Source organism: Haemorhous mexicanus, chromosome 4 (genome assembly GCF_027477595.1).
Source record: "Haemorhous mexicanus isolate bHaeMex1 chromosome 4, bHaeMex1.pri, whole genome shotgun sequence".
Lineage (NCBI taxonomy): Eukaryota > Metazoa > Chordata > Aves > Passeriformes > Fringillidae > Haemorhous > Haemorhous mexicanus.
In genome coordinates, this window is record NC_082344.1 from 25,103,841 (window position 1) to 25,125,164 (window position 21,324).

General features: G+C 39.1%; 1 protein-coding gene across 2 annotated transcripts in view; it reads left to right on the plus strand.

The window, feature by feature from the left end:
• The window catches only part of SMARCAD1 (SWI/SNF-related, matrix-associated actin-dependent regulator of chromatin, subfamily a, containing DEAD/H box 1), a 40,800-nt gene that overhangs the window by 10,810 nt on the left and 8,666 nt on the right, over positions 1 to 21,324 (plus strand). For both annotated transcript variants that reach the window (XM_059844123.1, XM_059844124.1), the window contains exons 4-12: positions 110 to 287; positions 3,207 to 3,270; positions 7,561 to 7,649; positions 9,559 to 9,648; positions 10,277 to 10,361; positions 11,817 to 12,208; positions 17,262 to 17,464; positions 18,645 to 18,735; positions 19,919 to 20,018. In XM_059844123.1, coding sequence (XP_059700106.1) covers positions 110 to 287; positions 3,207 to 3,270; positions 7,561 to 7,649; positions 9,559 to 9,648; positions 10,277 to 10,361; positions 11,817 to 12,208; positions 17,262 to 17,464; positions 18,645 to 18,735; positions 19,919 to 20,018 — 1,292 coding nt within the window. The remainder of the gene's footprint in view (positions 1 to 109; positions 288 to 3,206; positions 3,271 to 7,560; positions 7,650 to 9,558; positions 9,649 to 10,276; positions 10,362 to 11,816; positions 12,209 to 17,261; positions 17,465 to 18,644; positions 18,736 to 19,918; positions 20,019 to 21,324) is intronic.

Consider the following 21,324-nt stretch of genomic DNA (forward strand, 5'->3'; position numbering starts at 1 on the left):
CATTTTGTGCAATCCTGGTGGGTTAGTTTACAGTAATGTTCTGGTAGAGTAAAACATTCATAAGGAAAAATAATTTGTAATTCTTGTTTTCTTTCCCTGTACGTTGTAGCTCTGAACCGTCTGATGATGATGACCAGCCTGAAGAGGATGTGCCCCAGCAGGCCCTTGTAAATGGTGGGGACCAGCAGCCAGCTGTGAAGGACCACATAGAGAAGGATACCAGAGACTCAAAGCTGCAAACTATGAAGGAACGTTTTCCCCAAAGAAGTGACCAAGAATTATTAAAAGTAATAGTGCTCAGTTCTTTGATTTATTTTGATGATTATTTTATAGGATTTTATAGGCAGTTTTTCTAAGCTTCTGACTTCATTACAGACTTGTGGTGAGTTAATGTTGTCTGAATGCTAGTTCCCACTAAAGGTGCTCTGTCACTTTGCTTCTCAGCTGGATAGGAAAGAGAATAGAATGAAAGGCTCATGGATCGTGATAAAGATGTGGACAGATTGCTCACCAGTTTCTGTCATGAGCAAAACAGACTCATCTTGTGGGAAAGATATAATTTATTACCAATCACATCAGAGTAGGGTAATGAGAAATAAACACAAATCTTAAAACACCTTTTCCCCACCCCTCCATTATTTTGAGGCTTAACTGTATTTATTATTTTCTCTACCTCCTTCCCCCCACACCAGTGGTGCCTGGAAATGGGAACTGCAGTCAGTTCATCAGCCCTCCTCAGCAGGAGGACTCATCACACCCTTCCCTTGCTCCAGATTGGATCCCTTTCCATGGCATGCAGTCCTTCAGGAACAAGCTGCTTCCTTGCGGGTCCCTTCCGCTGGGTCACCAGTCCTGCCAGCAAACCTGCTCCAGCATGGGCCCTTCTCTCCATGGGTCCTGCTATGAGCCTGCTTTCAGGGGGGCTTCCCATGTGGTCACAGCCTCCTTTGGACATGCACCTGTTCTGCTGTGCTGTTCTCCATGGGCTGCAGGTGGATCTCTTCCACCTTGGCCTCCATGGGCTGCAGGGACACAGCTGCCTCACCATGGGCATCACCACTGGCTGCAGGGGAATCTCTGCTCCATCAGCTAGAGCACCTCCAGCCCCTCATTGACCTTGGTGTCTGCAGGGCCATTTCTCTCTCATGAATTCTCCTTCCTTTCTCCTGCTGCAGGTGTGATGATCCTCCCCATTTCCCTACCCCCTTTCCTTCTTAACTGTTGTCTACTGGTGCTGCCACTGTCACTGATGTCCTTGGCCTTGGCCAGCAGCAGGACTGTCTTGGAGCTGACTGCCACTGGCTCTTTTAGATGTGAGAGAAGCTTCTGGTGGCTTCTCACAGAAGCCGCCTGTGTAGCCCCTGCTGCTGTCATGCCTGGCCATTGAAACACAATGCAGCTCTTAGTTAATTGCAAAAGGGTAAAAAGTAACATTTTAGAGGAAGTACAGCTATGTAACATTTCCACATGCATGGGAACTTGGATATCTATAAAAATAAATATATAGGCACGTGCTTCAAATAAACACCTTTAAGTAAGTTCAACAACAGTGAACTCCATTGTACAGAAAATTTTTCAATTATTTCTTTGTGGTGACGTTTAGGCTTAATTACGGCTGTCTCAGTTAATAACTAATGGTAACTGCTGTTGTTGGAATGAGCTAGCTGATGAAATGCAGAAGGAGTGCAATCACTGCCATCTTCCAGTAGATGAAACACTCTGCAAGCTTGCATTTATGGCATTTAACATGCAAAGACTTCAGTACTTCCAGGGAGGCAAAGGATAGGTTTGAACTTACTGTAATGTATTCTGATTAAGCTGATGTGGGAACTCTTGGCCATTGTCCGGTGTACAATACAAATCTACAGGTAACTCCTTGCAAGTGAGATGTGGTAGCTCATTACAGTAAAATGCCTTTAGTACCATACAAGGCTTTCACTAGCTTTTATTTATAAAGCTAAACATGTTTAAATTAGTCTGCAAAGTTACCTGGTTGTTGAAATAGCATTGAAGAAATACACACGTTTTGCTGGTGCTCCTTGCTGGGTGTTTTGTTTCCCAGTGAATCAACTTTATGGTTAGGCTTCCTTTATTTTGGGAAGAACAAAAGGATTGCAAGTAGGAGTTTCTGAATTTTTCTCCTGAACATTAGAATTAAAATTTGTTGTGTATGTCCAGAATGTGTTTTTCAGTTTTTGGCTGCATAGAATTTATCTGGTTCATTGTAGTTTAGTAACTTACTAGAAATGCTGTGTGGTGTGTCTAACTGCTGTTTTGTGACTTAGCTACTGAGCAGCATGTGAGGCTGATGGTGTTTGTTTTCAGTAGAGTGCAAGATAGCTCCTGTATCAGCAGAACTTTGTAGAAAATGGAGACTGTGCAGTTTTTTTTTCCTGCAGTTACATAGCTGCAACATTTTTAAGGAAGGCAGAGGAGTATCAAGCAAATCTGTTGTTCCTTCGTGAAGGATCTGGAGCAAGCTGTCCTGACAAACTTGACACGTCTGATGAATGCTGTTAAGGAAACAAATCACGAGTCTTTTGAAAGGAAATTGTGCCAATGTAGCAAAATTGTAAGATGCTGTTTCTGAGTGTGGACTGATACTTGGGAATCAGGATTCCTTATAACTTCATTTTTTGTGGTTTTTTTTTTTTTTTTCTTTTAATATTTGTAACAGTTAAGCCATTTGCTTTTGTTGCTGTTACCTCACCTGCAGAAAACCTGAAAGTCTCAACATGCACTTTGTAGAACAGATCTATGTTGAGATTACATGTGGATGGAGAAACAATCTAGGACTGCAAGGGTGTATTGATAAACCTTGAGACACATTATACATTTCATCCATGTACTTACAGGAAATGGACCAGTGCATCACAACAGTATTCAGATACTTTGAGTTAATAAATTAGAGGGTTTTATTATCTTGTTTTGTGATTGTAACATTGAATAGTCTTTATAAAAAAGCTTCTAGGTAAATATGCAGAGTATGTTTGTGAAGTAGGGAAGAAAGTGATAGTAAGTGACATTGTATTCAAAATGTTAATTTGATAGCTCTTGGTTTTGCTCTTGGATTTTATAATACATATATATGGGGGGGGGGTGTAAAAGAGTTTTTCAGTCACAGCTGATCCAGCATTGTCTTCCTCTGTTCAACTGGATTAAATTTCTCCACTTAGCAGTTGCCCTTTTTTTTTGTTGTTTTACAGCTGATAGAATCAGCATGCACAATGGATGAAGCAGTAGCTGCTGGTTTGAAGCTCAATGACAAAGGTATGTTTAACAAAAAAACCCCAAAAAACAAAACCCAAACTTTTGAAACTGTAACTAATTCAGTGAAATTGGTTGGGAAGTGTTTAAAAAGTGGTGAAGCTTCTGCTGAAAGATACAGTATCGTATGTTTATTGTAATAACACAGAACTGAATTTACAGGCTTTGCAGGGAGAAAGATGAAAAGAGAATGTGGACCAAAATCTGTAAATAAAACCAGAAAGGAGAATTTGTTCTCTGATGCTCAGGATTGCTTTGCTTGTGGTTTCTTAAGTGATTATTTTGGTTCCTTCTTTGTCCAGAACTTGTGGCAAATAGTAAGGGGTTAGCAGAAGTAATTCTAAGTGTTCTAGGTGAGCAGTCTGGTAGTATGGAAAAAATATACTGGGTATGTAGTTACTAATAAGTAGATATTGTTTATATCAAGGTGCGTTGCAGTTTTTTCTTCTGGTTGTTCAAGACCTTCTTGTAATTCTGAATAAGAACTGTTAGTCTTAAACATTAGACAGATCCCCCTGGTTCTCTGGCAAAACATCACCCAAACCATGGGTTTGAACCCTCAGAGCTTGTTTAGGGGTGTCTTTTCTGCACCTCAATTTATGCAGTCTCATACTGTTACCAAAACAAAGAAACAAAGCTAGACAAAAAACCCAACACATTTTGTGGGAGTGTGTTGTAAGTGTTGGATGTGTTAAAGGATCATAATTCTTGGGCTTTGGGTTTGTTTTTTCACATCACCCATGTCCAGGGTTAAGTCTTGTCTTCTATTTTTGATTTGTTGCAGTTGGTCAGCAAAGAGTGGAATTCTGATATTATAGAAAGCAGATCAGCCATCTATTTACAGTTCAGCTGTCTAAGGTTTTCCTGAGGGATCTTCATGGAAATGATGGAAAAAACTATTTCTGATCACTCTTGATGATTTAGTTGTTTTGAGTAGTTCATGCATCTTTTCATGGAGGATCTTAGGCATTTGGAGCAGTGTGTCTTGGAGGAAGCATAGGCTGAGGGAGAACTGCTGTACTCCTGCCTTTAGAGTACAAAGTTTCTTGCTTATTTTATTTCCCCTTTGTACTTACCGTATTTTCATTTTCTTATTTTCATATAAAAGTGCAATGATTTTTAACAATTTCCAAAAAGTTTTAAGACCATCCAGGCTACTTTGAGTGAAAGGGATGCTTTTGTGTTTTGTGTTGTTTGATGCGGTTTTTTTAACCAACCAAATATAAACTTGAAACCATTTTGAGTTAATCACTGTGTGCATGGTCAGATTCTATAGATGGAAATTCTTGGGTACTGGCAATAGGAAACAAGGCTGGCATGTTTTGAGAAATACACTGAGTGCTGCTGTTCCCGGAAGACTGATTACTTTTTGAGGGTTTTGATAAATATTAATCCAATTTAAGCTACTATATATCCTTAAACTTTGTTGCAGTTCACAGTGTTTGAACTAAATCACTTTGATTTCTGGTATGTAGGCCCTGCCTTTTGGCCGTTTTTGTGTTGATTTAAGAATGTTGTTTCACATCCTTTAAATATGAGCAACAGAAAAATCTTCTTGGCAGCAAAATTCTCACTAATGACAGCTGTTGTATAAAATATTTAGTTAGGGGTAAGCATGCCTGACAGTGATGGTATAAATCACCTAATTTTGGACACATTTTTTAAATATGGATACATTGCTGAACATCTGCTTTGACTGTGTCAATTTCAAATATGCGTTACTGTTGTGAAATGTTGGCTGTGTGAGAGGTCAAGGCAAGATACAGTTTTGCTAAGCACAGCTTTGTGAAAAAAGTGACCACGATATCCTTGAATTTTTCTGTCCTATCAAAATGACAAAAAAACTTGTATTTATAGCTTGAATTCAATAGTTGTGTAGAGCTAAAATAAGAAACAGTGCAGAGTTTTTAATGGTAGGAAGATTAGATGTGTCACATTGAAAATATGTGTCTAAGATGTGAAGTTGTAATAATACCTGTTGCTTGTGATTTGTTTCTGGTGTTGTTTTCTTGAAAACCTCAAAAGCGGTGGGTGTCCTTCTGAGCTGAAGCCTGATGTAAGTCTGTCTGGTATTCACTTCTTTTTGAGCAGTCAGAAATTACTGGTTTCTTTTATCCTGATGAGGGAAGTCACAGGAATAAAAGGGATTTCTTTTTTGTTAGAGGTAGCAGCAAGTAACAGGGGAAATAATTACAGATGCTTCTCTAAAGTCTGAGACCTTGGAGCTGCTTTTTTCATTGCTCATTAGTTACAAAATTTATGGGGAGAACAAGGATTCCTCTGGAAGGCCCTGCCTGCACTCTGAGGGTGTTTCCTATCTAACAGTAAGATTTTCTTTGTCCATTCAGCCATATACTCCCCTAGCAGAGGAAGGAAAAGTTAAGTGTACTTTGCAAAGTGGATGTCTTCAGAAAGTTGGCTTTTTTTTTTGTCATTTGCAAATGTGGTGGGTTTCCAAAGACCATAGGTTGGTTTTTAAATACTTCTGTATTTATAGGTTCCCGAGACCATGATTTTCCAGATCCTTTGTTTCAGTTCGAGTGCCTCTAAAATTGCTTATGATGGGACTTCCTTCAAAGGCTTTTGAGTGCTCAGCCCTAAAGCAGGACCCAAGCTTGATGTAAAAGCAGGGAAATCTTTGAAATACTCTTATATCCAGCCCATGTATTTTTTTAGGGCAAAGGGGTTTGCAGGGTCACTGTTCACATTCAGAATTATCCATCCTGAATACAATGTTAATTGAGCTTAAGAAATAATAGCATGAGGCCTCTAATGACTTCTGGTGCTTGGCCCAGCAGCAGCCTGACAGCTTCTAGTTTGGATATCAAGACAACCACGGATTCCTCAGACTTAAGCTAGTAGCAGGCATTTTCCTGGCAATATTGTTTAAATTATTTAAATTATGCCCCTTCTTTGGAAGTGTTCAAGGTGTGGTTGGATGGAGGTCTGAGCAACCTGATCTAGTGGAAGGTGTCCCTGACTACAGCTGGGGTTTGGAACTAAGTGGTCTTTAATGTCCCTTCCAACCCAAACATATGATTCTGTCATATTTTAATCTAAATATATAAAAATACATAGACTTTGAAAAAAATCTTAACAGTGTTTTCTGGTATCTCTTACTAGATCCTTACTTTAGGGAAGAGTTGCTAGTACTTTGCTTTTCTTTAGGATGTTTTAATAATTTATTTTTTTCAATAGTTTTATGCCACTTCTCTGATGTCAGAGTGAATGACTGTAGTAGAAAATTTATTTGGAAGTATTTCCACACAGTGTCTTCTTGTACAAAGATTTGGCTACTTAATGTTCCAGAGTTAAAACTATTTTGATCCTCCAGACAGTCTTCTGGACTGGAAAGCGAATGTGCTTTTTGAGTGTGTGGGTGTTCTTTTTCACTGGTCTCCCAGGGCAGGCTGGGAGGGGAGGTTGGCCAGAGATGCTGGAATCAGACACCAAAGCTCTGCAGGCACTTGCTGTTCCAGAGAAGATTTAACTTCCAGTAGTATTTCAGATCATGGACTAGGAATTTTCACAAGAATTTGTTCTGGTAATGCTGCTTCAAGCCAAGCTGGTGTGCAGAAATACTGGTAATGTCTTCTTGCCTTCATGAGCCATGCACAGCAGCAGTCTGGAAGTGCACCTGGCTGGGCAGGCTTTAATGCTGAGATGAGATGATAATCTCTTGATAATCACCAGGGCCCAAAGACAGTCAGAAAGTGAGTTGTGGCTCATGTGAACTGTTTGTAAGTGATAAGGTTATCACAGACTTAATATGCATAGTTTTCTTTGAGATGTCTAGATTTAATGTTGAAAAGCATTTGGTAACTGCTCTGGTATGCACCTGAGCCAGAAATCAGTCACCAGTGCTTCCAGATTAGCAGTGATGTACATATTCCAACACACAGGTGGGCTTCAGCCTGGAAGAAATAGCAGCTTGAATAAAACCAGACACAGATACACCTTTATGCAACTGGTGTGTAATAACATGTGGTAACTATTAAAAAACGAAGAATAAAATGCTATTCCAGTTGTTGTAGATGAGAAGTAATTACTTGATTAATTGCCAGACTGCTGAAGATAACTTAGAGGTAAATAAACATGTACCTTCAAGCAGCTGCTTTGCTTGAAGTTTCAGTGTATCTGTGCTCTGTAGTAGGAAACTTATGGAGACTGCTAAACCCTGTGTGGGTAACAAGTCGCTACTGCATTGTTGTAGTAAGTAAAATATCCTGCCGTTTTGGAGTGAACTTAATGAAAGGAACTAATTCTTTTTTTCCATCTCAATTCTTTTTGAAGCTGCCTCTGGTAAAAGGAAACAAAGAGATTCTCCCACAAATTGCAAAACCAAGAATGAGCGAGTTGCAAAAAAGTCAAAAGTTAGTTATGTAAGTACTGCACTTTTCTCTTTGTGCATTATAAAATAAATGGAATTACCTGACTTGGTCAGTGACAGTGGTGTGTTTTATCAGAAAATTAAGTCAAATCTTACCATCTGGATGAGTTATTTTTTCGGGGTTTTTTTTTTGTTTTTTTTTTTTTTTTTTTTATTGTTGACATTCTAAATGGAATTACCTGCTTTGTTCTTTTGTGCTTGTGGCTTTATATCACACTAGCCAGTTCACTGCCTTTGGTGAAAGTAGTTGATGGCAGGTAGCAGTGTGTGAGGCTCTGAGTACCATTCATTTATTGTGAGCAGCAGTGGGAATTACAGGCTCTGGATCACTTTTCCTCCTCAGGTCATTCCTTGTATTTCCTCAAGCACATGAAGTTAACATATTTTGCTATATCTACTGCTGCTCTTTGTTATAGATGTTGCTTGTTTATTTGAAATTACGACTTGGGGAAATCTTTAAAAATAATTAATTGGTTGCATTTAAAGGAATGACTGCTTTGACCTCTACTAATAAATGGGAGCTATGTCATGATCCTGGTACATTCAGGATGGCATTTGGCAGATTTGCACAGTCCTGCAGTGCATGAGGCCATCTCCCAGGCATCCCAGGAGACATCCTTGAAAGCCATTTATGTAGAGGAAGGTAATTCGACCTAAATACTGGAGGCTGGATGAAGGAGGGTGACTGTTGAAATTTAGGCTAACACTGTCTTCAGACAGAAACAAATGAAGAAAACACAGTTTTCTATTAAAGCAAAAACATGACAACTCATTTGTAATTCCTTCTTTCCTGAAAGAGAGATGTGAACTGGGTTTGTTCCTTCTCACCAATCCCCTGGGTTTGGTTATGAAAGGAGGCTTTAGTTAAATATTAACCAGCCAGCCTAGCAAACAATGCTACCTGGTTTTATATATCAACTTGATTTCTGTTCTTAACAGTTACGTTACAGTTAAAGGGGGAAGGTTTAGAAAAACCAAATGTGGAATATGGGTTTTTGGAACTCATTATAGAGAACTGCAGTGAGAATTTTCAGGGTTTTCTACTTAGTTTTGCTTTTTCTTGTGGTTCCTAAGATCAGAGCATATTTGTGCAGCTCTTTTGTGGACTGTAGCTGCTGTCTTAGTGACACTAACACTCACTGAGGAAAGGAGTAATGTCCTTTGTTACTCAGAGTGCCTCTGGGTGATGTGGTTTGTGCTCCTTCAGCAAAGTAAATGTTGGTATCCCTGCTGTAGACAAGTAGCTCTGTAACCACTTTGCATTCAGAGCTCCAGGAAGGAACTGGTGTAGTTCTTTGTGGTGAATACAAAGCAGAGCCCGTGGCCCGTGGAAGTTTTGGCACTTGTTAACTTCCATTTTGCAGGCTGGTAGTAGCTGTTAGTGAAGCTATTGTCAATGAAAAGTTTTACCAGTTTTTGATGTGACTCCATGATGCTGTGACATAATATTTTTGGAATTTTTTACCCAGAAATCTTAATATAAACACACCATTTGACATGTTTGTAGGCTGTGGTGGGTTAAACACCACATGCTTAGTAAGCTAATCTGATCACCAACCCTGACATCTTCTGCCTTAAGTATCATCCAGAATTACTGATAACTTTTGATTTTAAAGCAAAATAAACTAGGCTGTTCTATATTATTTATGTTTTGGTATATAACTTAGCACTGTGAATGCTTATCAAGTAGAGTCACAGTTTTTCATGACTGAAGAAATTTGCTATGTTTGTGAAAGTTTTGGTCTGTTATCATTGACTAGGAATCACTTAAGCTTGAATTTGTCTTAAGTGCTTTTGTCATTTAGAGTAGCTCTTTAAGGATAAACAATGCTGATGAGGTTTTCTTCTGTTTCTATAGTTGCAACTAATATTAAAACTAATAGGTTCCTTTTTTAACATAGCTGGATGACTCAGAACCCAAAAGACAATGGGAGAGGCAAGAGATGCTTGTGAAGAAGTTGCAAAGTACATTCCCTGGGTTGGATAAGGAGGTGAGTTGATGTCTCCCTATGCCACATCAGGTTTTGAGTTCTTAAGAAAACTGCAGCTGTTGATAGTCCATATGAAACAGTTATTTTACTGACAGCCCTTCCAGGAAGAGCCCAGCGTGGGAAGGCTTCTACTGTTCTTGCTTTTACAATGTAACTTGTCCTGAGCTGAGAGCTATGAGATGTGGTTAGGACTACAGGGAACTTCTCTTCCTACATTTCAGGCCCCATGACAAGCCTAGCATAGTCAAATTTGATGACTTACCATAAAAATGCAAGAGGAAATGATCCCTCCCTCTCTCACTCTTCTCCCCCAGACTGCTAAATATATTTAGCACTTTGTATTACTTCAGTACCTGATGGTCCTCAGCAACTACTTGAGCCCTTTCAGTACTGTGCTTGAAATTATTGGAAGCAAAGCTTGTTCATGTGGATTTTTACACTTTTCAAAAGTGGAGAGCAGCCCTGCCTAAACTGAGTGTACAAAGAAGCTGAAAGGTTTTCTCATTTTGATTTCCTTTTGTTTTGAATCATCTGATTTACTGGGGTTTTCCTTGCCTGATATTACTAGGCACAGAAATTTAGCTTGTGCTTATCTCACCACAATGCAAAATGTCTTATTTTTTATCAGGAGCTGAGAGAGGTACTTGAGGAACATAACTGGGTGTTTAATGATGCACTGGAGGCCCTGAAAATATTTGCAGACGACGAGGAGGGTAAAGACAGATTTCTAATTAATTTTATCCAAAGACAAAACAGACTTGTGATACAGGTATTTTTGAATGTTCAGCAATGACAGTCCTGACAGCACCATGCCTAGAAACTTGGATTTATACTTGAAATTATTATTACAGGGAGAATAAAAAAAGGAAGCTCAATTTTTCTGTATTTTCTTTTTGCTCTCTAACTAGGGATAAATAAATATCTTTGCCCTGCTAATACAGATAGGTATGAAAAGTTATATTACCTATGAATAGCTCTTAAAATATATGTTGGCACATGTCAAAGCTGATACCTGCTCCCTTCCTGCTTGTTTAAAAAAAAAAGGTTTGTTTTTTAACTGCACTATTTGTAAATTACTGGTTTCCAAACTAGTAATTGCAAATAACTGCATAGGTAACAAGTAATATATGCTATTTTGTCAGTTCTAGAGTGTATTCTAGGAGAGGAACATCCTAGAAGCAGGCCTTGAATTATGCAACCTGTCTGTAAATCCCAGTACTTTAAATGTGGCAGGGAGCAAACCCAGTGAATCTAAGTAAATCTGCAAGTTATAACTTAAGTCCTGTTTAATGAGTTGATTACTTTTCAGTGTGTTACACAGCTGTCAGATAGGTACATGTTTCGCTGTATCAGCTATTTAAGTGTTCTTGGGACAAGGTAGTGTTCTTAACTGGATTCTTTACAAGTGGAGAGAGTGCTCAGTGCTCAGGAAGTTGCGTCCTTGCTGCTGCTTCTGAGAAGGCAGATGTCAGGGTTGGACTCAATCAGCAGCAAGCTGGGATTGGAGAGAAGAGAACCTTCTGCGTTGCAAGTGCTCTCTTGCAATGAAGGAATCAAAACCCTTACGAGTCACTTCTGAAAATTACGTTCTTGGGTCCAGTTAAATACCTTCTATCTTATTTTAAGGCAACTGAGTTATTTTGGTTGGAGATACCTTGTTATTTGAGGTTTTTTTAGCATGTTTTCATTGTCCCACCCCGAATACCGTACTAGAGTGCATTAAAATGGAAAAAATGTCTCATTTTCTTGGTGAAAGAAGGCTTGTTTTCTCAAGTCAGCAGAATTAGTATCTCTGCTGTCAGGTGCAGTGGGACCAGTATCTCATCTTCAGGATACATCAGAATTCTTAGCTGTTTGCCCTGATTCAGAGCTTCTGCACCTCACATTATGTTCATCATCAGTATTTTAAGATACTTAAAACCTTCTGCTATTTGACCATTTTACAAATGAGGTTTACTTACCTTGTACTCACAGTTAGAGCTATTTACATATTTTATACAGATTTGCTTTTCTGTTCTCTTAGGATCACCTGCTTTGAGTTCTTGTGTATTAAATGCTAGAACTGTGTTTTACAGATCTGTAGGTTTTAATTTGGAGGAGCAACTTGTGTTTTCATCAGCCCCATACCAGTATGCATTGACTTGTTACCTTCTGTGTTGCATGCATAGGTGTGGAATTTCCTCCCAAAAGGAAAGTTGCTGACTGGACCGAAGCCTCCACTAAAACCCAGAGTGAGGAGAGTAAAGATAAGATGAAGCAGAAGGCTTCTGAGAAAGAGCAGAATGGCTTTCAGAAAAAGGACCAAGGCAAAAGGAGCATTTGGAGTGCTGAGAGAGAAGCAGAACACATGGAGGACGAGTCTGCTTCCGAAGACGGCGGAAGCTCCCTGGATGAAGACTACAGCAGTGGCGACGAAGTGATGGAGGATGGCTACAAAGCCAAAATCCTCAGCTTCCTGCAGGATGCTTCCCTGAGTGAACTGACTCTGATTCCCCAGTGTTCTCAGAAAAAGGCTCAGAAGATAATAGCGCTCCGGCCCTTTAACAGCTGGGAGGCTCTGGTAGGTCTGCATTCTTCCTTTCCTATCCCCAGCCTGCCTAGAGTCAAGGTGGCTTCAGCCTAGGGAGGCTTAGATGGGTGGCCTTATCCTCATTAGGCTGAAATGCTATGTTCCTCCTAAGCCAATAGCATTTCAAATAGTGTCATATGACCTGATTTTGAATGAATTAAGGGGTGATTTTTCTGGAAAACTCAAGCTGATTGGCTGACATTACTGTCACTCACTCTGTAGCACAGAAAGTTGGTTGATTTCACTGCAGAAGGAGAAATTAGAGCTTTCACTTGAGAAGGAGGTGTTTGCTAGCCTGTTCTGAGCTCTTGTAGCTGAAAACCCATGCAGGAGGGAAGAAAGTGGCAGGACCTTTACTGCAGACACTTGTGCAGCAGCAGCAGCAGCTTCCAGGGTAGCTCCATGATTGAAGAAGCCAGCATGGATATTTTTAGTTTCAGGCAAGAAATGGTCGTTCTCTTTTTTTTTTTTTCCCTTCTTTTGTGCCTTTATTCTACTGCAGCTTAGTGTCTAGCATGGTTTTGCTAGCTAAGCAATGCAGCCATTTTTAGTGGAATGAGCTGCTGTGTTTTATTAATGAAAGGTAAAGCATCAAAAGGCTAAGCCACAATCCACCACGGAAGGGAAAACGGTATCTGCTGGTAAGTACATTATCTGCTGTCGCTTTGTTGTTACTTTCAGATGTTTACCATTACTTGTTTGTAGACTTCACATTTCATACAGTTTCAGTTAACTGCAAGACCTCAGACCTGCTAAGAGCAATGTCCCGGTAAGAAATTTGAATTCTTACAATCTGTTACAGCAGATTGTCTTGATTTAATTTATTGGTACTTTGGATTTTAAAACAGTAACTATGCACAGGCCTTTTTACAGAATAATTGATATTTTTCATCAGTGTGCATTCTGAACCCCCCCACTGATGTATGCAAGAACTTTTTCAATATGTGTAAAACAATAACATTTGTTATTCAGTGTGTGAAATACATTACCATGAAAGAAAAAGAGATACTAAACAGAATTTTAAGGAAAACAAAGTGATCTTTTTGTGTTGTGTTGTAAGGGAAGGGGGGAGACAAAAGGACGATATGTGAAAAAAATAAGGTACTGGTATGCTGCGAAAGAAATCCGTTTTGCCCCAAGCCTTTGGCTTCTCACAGAACATCTGTCATACAGCTATTACTTTCTAAACTTGTTGGATTTTGTCTGAGCTTAATTCTTTGCAGAAGTATTTGCTACAGGGCTCTTTTCCTTTTCTGTGTTAAATATTTTACAGTTAAAAAAAACACTGCATGGGCCTGTTTGCATTCAGACTTTGTCTTTCATGAAGATTGCTGCTGTCAGCAGCCACATGTTTATGTAGTATTGTGAATACTTGCCCAGAGTAGAAGTGGTTTGCAGCGGATTTTAGCAGATGTTTTGTATCAGTGTGGATTTAATTGTTTATAAAGATCCAGTAGCTCAGTAACCCAGTGTTTTTCCTACCAATTAATAAGGGTGGTTAGAATAATGGGGAGAGCTGATTCAGTTAGAGCATTAAAGAAATTGGCTTAGTTTTAAGTCTCTTTTTATTGTAATGGTATCTTGTGTAACACAATGTGAAGTACTACAAGTTGTTACCACTTGTTCATTATTAGACTTGAGGAAGATATTAAGACTCTCACTCTGGTATTAAAAATAAAGCCTACTTACTTGTAAATCAAATGTTTTATTCCAGGAAAACATAAATGAAAATGTATTTTATTCTAGATTTTTTTTTTAAGTTGGACTAAGATATTTTATTTCAAGAGGATTTAAATTAATTTCATAAGCTCATAAGATTAATAAGAGCACTTGGAAATACTCTTGGAGTAGGTATCTCAAGTGCTTAACTTGATCTAGTAATGCTTAAAACACATAGAAAAAGCTCAGTTAGACATGGTTCTCAAAATAATTGGAGAGAGCTGAAATTGTCCTTGCTTACAAAGATTAATTCATTTGGCAGTTTAGAAATGCCTATGCTGTAGGTCAAGTACATTTTCTAGGAGGAAACCTGAAATCTTTGCCTAATATCCAACATCAATTTTCTCTGACACAGATTCAGGCCATTTCCTCAGGTCCTGTCCCTGTCACAACAGAGAAAAGATCTGTGATTGCATCTCTGCTTCCCCTTGTGAAGAAGTTGTAACTGCAGTGAGGTCTCCCCTCAGTCTCCTGTGTTGGCTTCTCAATTCTCTCTCCTGTTTGCTTTGAGATCCTGATGATAACCCACTGGCACACATTGTGGGCCAGCAGACAGCATGGTTTCTTTCCTTGATGGAAGCACTTCTGGGCACCAATTGCCCTAACTCCTCTATAAAACTTATTGGTGCTTAATCATATTTTAACAGCGCTCTCATTTCCCAGCTGTGGAATTGCCCAGTGTTGGAAATGTCAGTACGCAGCGCCATTTCTCAGCGGGGAGGCTGTGAGCACAGTCACGTAAGGGCAGTACCTGCCTGCCTTCACTGCATGCCAAGAAACAAAAGCAGAGCCTAGACTGGTGCCCAGAGGAGCTCAGCTGAGGTTTTGGGGTCTGGGTTGGTGGTCTTGGAATTTTCTGTTTCTTCTGGTAGATGTAGGAGAGGAACTGGAGAGGGTTTAATGCTGTTCTGTTTCTTTTTTTTTTTTTTTTTAAAGTGTGTAACTGTTACCTGTTTGGATTTCCTTTTAGTGTAAAAACATATGTATCAGTGTGAGTCTTGCTGTATCCTCCCATTTTTGTCATTCACAGTATTATTCTATCACAAAATAAGCTGTCTTGCTTAGCATTTAAAGACTTTGTGGTCTACAGAAATTCTTACAGAATACACACAAGTTAATGTGTGTGTTCTGGAAATGTAATATAAAGTGTTACATTGAAATGCTGACCCAGTACATCACTTTCAGGGGAATGGGAGAACTGAGCTGTCAGTTCTTGTCCATCATGTTCTGTACACTGCAGCAGTATATGAGCTAGGAGGTACACACTCAAGGGAGAGTTAGCTCCACCTTTGTCATCTCATTTTGTTTGGCTGCACATGTACAACTGCTCCAAAAACCAAACTCCAGAACCACATTGCACCAAAGCCAGCTGCAGGGAAGCAGCAAATGCATCAGGTTAGCAGTGGGAAACTGCTTACAGTGGAACTGGTGTTTGTTGATCAAGACTGAGGCTGACTTTCACCCTTAGGCATTAAAGAGAAAGCCTTCATCATCTTGCAGGTTGTGTAAAGTAAGCCCAGGCAGAGTGTGCTGGTGTGGCAATTCCAGTTGTGCTGGGAAAGCTCTTGGGTTCAGTTTCCATGATGGTCTCACATTTTTGGGCCTCATTTGAAAAAAGCTGAACATGGGAGGGTGACAGAACCTCTAGAAAGCAAAGGCCACCCGTGGATTTGCTTGGAGTTCTGAGCAGGGTAACACCCTGTGTTTCACATGCAAACCAGTGGCTAAAGTATTTCTTGTTGCAACTTGGACGTGGATGTTAATGTGCTGACATGAAACAATACAATTTCTGTTAATAACAGATGGCTCAATTCTCCACACCTTTATTTATGGATTACAGGATTTCTATTCATGCCAACCAAAGCTTTAGTCATCAAAACAAATGTCGAAATTTTGTAGGCACCTATTAAAAACTGTGTTCCTTTTTATTTCTAAATAGAGGTGTCTTTTTAGAAAATTTCTTTAGAGATATTGAAATATGTACTTTAGCCTGGTCTAACCTAGGAGTGTTGGTAAACTTTCTGGAGTTTGTTTAAAATAAAAAAACCAAAAAAAATACCTCAGGACTGTGATTGCCTCACTCTGGTTATTTTTTTAAATATGCTTATAATGAAAGCTGTTTTGTAAATTCTATTTTTGATCTGGTTATAGTCTTCAGCTTAACAAAACTTGCTTTTACTCTGCAATGTGACAATATTGGCGAGTTACTTAGAACATAATAGCTGGATCATATGACTCCTTTTTTATGGAAGGAATTCTTGGAGGATGTATACATATAAAGTCTTGTGCTAAATTTTAACAGACCCCTGGTCTAAAATGCAGAAAAATCTGTGTGAAAACTACTTCTGTTTTAATACAAGAATGCTGAATCCAAAGCATCTTGTATTCTTCAATTTTTTAAATCCATTAATAAACAAAACCTGTTCTTTACTGTATGTATAAGTACTTGAGAAAATACTGTAATTACAAATATGATCCCAGTTACTGCAGAAATATTTTTAGTGGTAGGTAGGTTTTGCAGTTTCTGCAGGTGGCCCTACATGGAATTTAGGAGAAATTGATGGGCCTGAGGGGCCTGTTTTGATACAACTTGAGGCTGCTTGTCTCTGACATGTAAAATATTCATAATGTGATGAAGATCTCAAATGTAGAGGAAGGAAATAAACTGTGTGTATAGTGTGGCCTTGAGGAAGCAAGTGGTGGAAGTAAGGGTTCTTTGTACTGGCACTACTTGGTGACCACAAAAAGCCTGGAACAGTGCCTCAGTCCACTTTGACTCCCTTTGTGGCAGAGTTAAAATTGGAACCAAGTAATGCTGAGCCCCAGACAGACCCATAACAAAATGTAATAACCTTCGTTATAGATTCATTTGTTTGCCTACATTATGCTTACATCTTCTGCCTTTAGTGTCTAATAGGGTCTGTTTGAAAGGGCATCTTAATGAGCATCAGTGCTTTTTTTTTTTCTTCCTTTTGGGGTTTTGTTCTGTTAGTGTGCCTGGCCTTCAAAGCTGGCCTTTGCACTGTGTGTTGCCTCCTGTTAAGGATTTTGAGTTTAAAGTGCTTGTATTTTATGTTAGAAGCTCTTCAGAGAATTTTTATCACTTAAGATTAAGTTTCATAATGTGAGAAGCTGCAATCATGACCTTCAGTATGGATTCACACAGTTTGCGGTGGGCCAAGTGTAAGGAATATTTGGAATTTTGAAAGGAAATGGGGATGCTATTGCTGTCTACTACTTGAGTTGTTGCCTGCAGCAGCTGTGGATTTTCCCTGAAATTGCTATTACCAGTGTTCATAGATTTTTAATAATTATTATTTTGCAGTTTACAAAAATGACGAAGACTTCTGGTTTGTCAGAGGATATAGTGTGGAACTGCAAGATTCTGCTGAAGGAGAGGGATGTGGTTCTAAAGCTCATGAATAAATGTGAAGACATTTCCAAAAAGCTGACAAAACAGGTAACCAGGATTACTAGAGATGGAGGATGTGGATGGAACATAGAGCAACCCTCCATTCTGAATCGCAGGTATCTCTCATTTTTATACTTTAGAAGGGTGTAGGACAATGAGGTATACTTGAAGACTGGAATTTTCAGAACTGTAGTCTCTGAAAGTAGAGTTGCAGATTTTTGATACTTAGTAGCTGAGATCTAACAGGTTTTTTTAAAGTGTATCAGGAAAGCTGGGGGGCAGGATAAGAGCATGAAAAATTGTAACAGTGTTTTATTTTCTCCAGTTTCTGGTGAATATAACAGCTAACTTCAATGGAATCATGAGTTGTCAATTTATTTCAAATAAAAACCCAAGCAAATTTGTGTCTATAATGGGGGACAGATTTCAAATAGGATTTGATTGCAAAAATGCTAAGTTGGAACAAATCTAAGCAAACTGGGCAGGTTTATCAGCTGAATGAAAGACATTGGTCAGGAAGTGCAGGTGTACCAAGTAATGTGGAACGCCGTATCCAGTCAGAGTGGCAGCTGGGATGTGTTGTGGGGAAAGATTTCCTTCAGAGAGATAAATTGGTAAGGATCTCCAAATGGATATTAGGGGGAATGTAAATGGATATGGATATGGTGGAGGGTATTATTCTAAGGGGTAGGAAATGTAGGGTTGTAGTGGGAATGGCCAAAGGAGCAGCATGAATTCCAGTTGGATGCTGTTAGAAGCAGAAGATTCTCAGCTGTGTGAAAATAAAACCCGGGAGGAAGTAGGAAGTCTTAGGAAGAAAGATGTCGGTGAGGCTTCTTCTTTGGAAAAAGTGCTGAACTGGGTAACTTGCTGCTGAGTGTGTTTTGTGGGTTGTGTGTTTGGGTTTTTCTTTGGTGCTGATGCAAACAGTAATTGTACAACAGAGCAAAACTAGGGATGCAGCTGCAAAAGGCCACTTAATTCATTGTGTATTTTAGAAATGAGTAGTTCTGTAACTGCTTTTATCTGGTTGTGTATCGCTGATTGTAGAAGAGACGTATTTCTTGTGTCACTCCCTTTGATCATTTAAGGTCTGTGAAAATGGAGATAAGCAACTCAGTTTGTGTACAGGTGACTAATTAAGAAGGTTTGTGTTTTTCACTACACAAAGAGGTCTGGAGTGCATTAAAATAAAGGCAGTGTTAAATCTGCCAGTCTGTGATTACAGTAAGTGTAAAGTTGTGTTTCAAGGAGAAATAAATAAAAGGTGGTAATAAGCTTGCTTGTTTTTAACAGTTTGAAACTGAAGCCATATCAGAAGATTGGTTTGAACTGGTTAGCTCTGCTGTATAAGCACAGATTGAATGGCATCCTTGCTGATGAAATGGTAAGTGTGAAACTGCTTATTTAAGAATCGTTAAAACTTTGCAAAAAAGACTTTGTTAAATTCTCACCTAGAAACCTTCAGGACATAAGTAATCCTAAATTGCAAACAGTTTCCAAGATCTTAGAAGCTGCTGATTTTCCATTTGGAAATCAAAGGTAGCCTAAGATTCATGGACACTTACAAATCACATAGTGTCTTCTGGTGCAATGGAACCGATTTCTACCACAACAGCTTATTTTCAAACCATTGAGTTTAACAGCTCCTTGCCCAAAAATATAATTAATTCTACATCATTTAGTGTAGTGACCCCTCCTATTTTCTCCATTTCTCCACCAGTTTCAAAACAGGCAGATAACAATACAGGAAAAACCAAGTGGGTAAAAACCTTCTCTGCTTCTCCAGAAGCAGCATTTCCACCATCTTTTCTCATGGCACTCCTCATCAACGTTGAACTAAGAGAGACAAGCTTATGGGTTTGAGGTTTTGTTAAATGCTGACACCACCTGTAGTTGTTCAAAGGAAGAAACGTACTGATGCAGCTGCTGAATTTGTGTTCTGTTATTTTTAATCCTGGCTGCTGTTCGTCTTCTGATGAACCTTGAATGGAAGCACTGCTTTGCCTTGCTGTTATTTAGGCAGTGTTTCTCAACTTCCCTATGTTTCATATTAGTAAGAATATGGGTTTTTTGTGGTAGATGAAATTTTTTAATTCATGATGCAGAAAATAGGAAGAATGAGTGTTGGCAGAAATGTAATCTGATTCTTTAATCTCATTCCCATATTAAATTCCACTTCAGAAGTAGCTGGAATAGCCAGTTGTACAAGTGGCTCAAATGGAAATAAACATTTAGTTTCCAAGTAATCATTTTTCTGCATCATTGGCTCAGGAAGGTAAGTTTTTGGAGGCAATTTGAGGGATGAACTTGAACTAAAATGAAAGACTTCATTAATTGAAAAGATGAATCTTTGTTCAAATATTGAGCTGAAAGGATAATGAAGTTTGACTGAGGTTGTACTTGAGAAGGAATTGTCTTCTCTAAAACTGGTTAATCAGAACAAATTTTCTAATCAGATTTCTCATCTTTACTGGGCCATCACTACACTGTAATTGTTGTATGAGTTCAAAACAATTTTATGTGATGCAGGTTGTAAATTTTGTTTAAATGGATTTATTTTCTCTTAGGGCTTAGGAAAAACAATTCAAGCTATTGCATTTTTGGCTTATCTTTACCAAGAGGGCAATAAAGGTCCCCACTTGATAGTTGTGCCAGCTTCAACGTTAGGTAAGTTACAACCTTCAGAAATAATTTTGTTTGGGAAAAAAGAACCAAACCATCGTGGACATATTGTAAAGCAACGATAATTTAATGAAAGAAAATTTGATTTTCTTGTGATGGTACTCAGCTCCTTAAGTCATTTGAATTGGAATGCAGACCATAGTGCAGGCATGCTTGTTCTGAATTAATTACACTTAGTATGGAACTTTTTTAGACGACCTGTCTGCTTCGAAAAAAATGAAGCTGCTTGTTACAATCTGAGCTTCTGTAGCAAAGTAGTCTTTTTACCTGTTGAATATTGGCTGAACTTGCTAGTCTTCAGGCTGTGCTTAGGGTTAGGTTTCATGACATTTTAAACATTCACTGGGGTTTTTTTTGTCTTTACTGCACAGCATCTGTCAAAGCAGATGAAAATCCTAAAATGATGAAGCTGTCTGTTACTTGTGTGTTCTGATGGTTTTATAGCCTCAGTTGAAATTGGAGAGAGTGTGGTGGAATGAAATGTTAGCAAAGTGGATGAAGTTGAGCAGAAAATGGTTCTTGATGGAGTAAGATTTGGATTTGTTGAATGACAGGGGAAGTAACAAATTGAATTTAGAAAGTAAATGCTGCTTTTAATACAAAATACTGATTTGGACTTCAAAAATTTCTCTTGATACATCAGAAAAGTTTCCAGTTGTACAACTCCACTTTTTAAAACAACTCTTAATAATGCATATATTACTTAGAAGTTGGTGTGTATGTGAATAAAAGTGCTTTTGTGAAGTCAGTTCTTAGAGTCCCAGTTGTAGAGGCAGGTTGGCAATGCCTGGGCAGTGCAGCCTGCTGGCAGTTTTCCTGACGCTTTTCCAGAGATGTCTTCTCACCCCTGACCTGGGTCCCTCCCTTCCCAAGTGGTGTTTAGCAGAGTCCCCCTCCTTCTGTGCTTTGGGGTCAGCACTTGTGTTGGCTGTCAAGCAGCTTCCCCTTGGGCACGGCAGTGTTGGCTGTGGCTGCTGTGCTGCTGCACCACCTGGAGCTGCAGAGCCGAGATGTCAGGCCTCTGCCTGCTCCCAGAGGCACTGTCTCTCCTGGTGACATACTTCTGCAGGCAAGTACTGACAGATAAGGTGATTTGCTTTCTGGGGATTTAACTGTCTAGGGAAGAAACCAAGCTGCAGAGTCACACATTGTATTTATTTCACACGGTGGTTACAGACCATGCAGGGCCTGTTCCTGCAGGAGTTTGAAGTGCAAGCTGGTTGAGTTACTAAAGCCCAGTTGGGGTTGATTCAGCTTCTTACTTAGCAGATTCAGTTTCTTACTTAGCAGT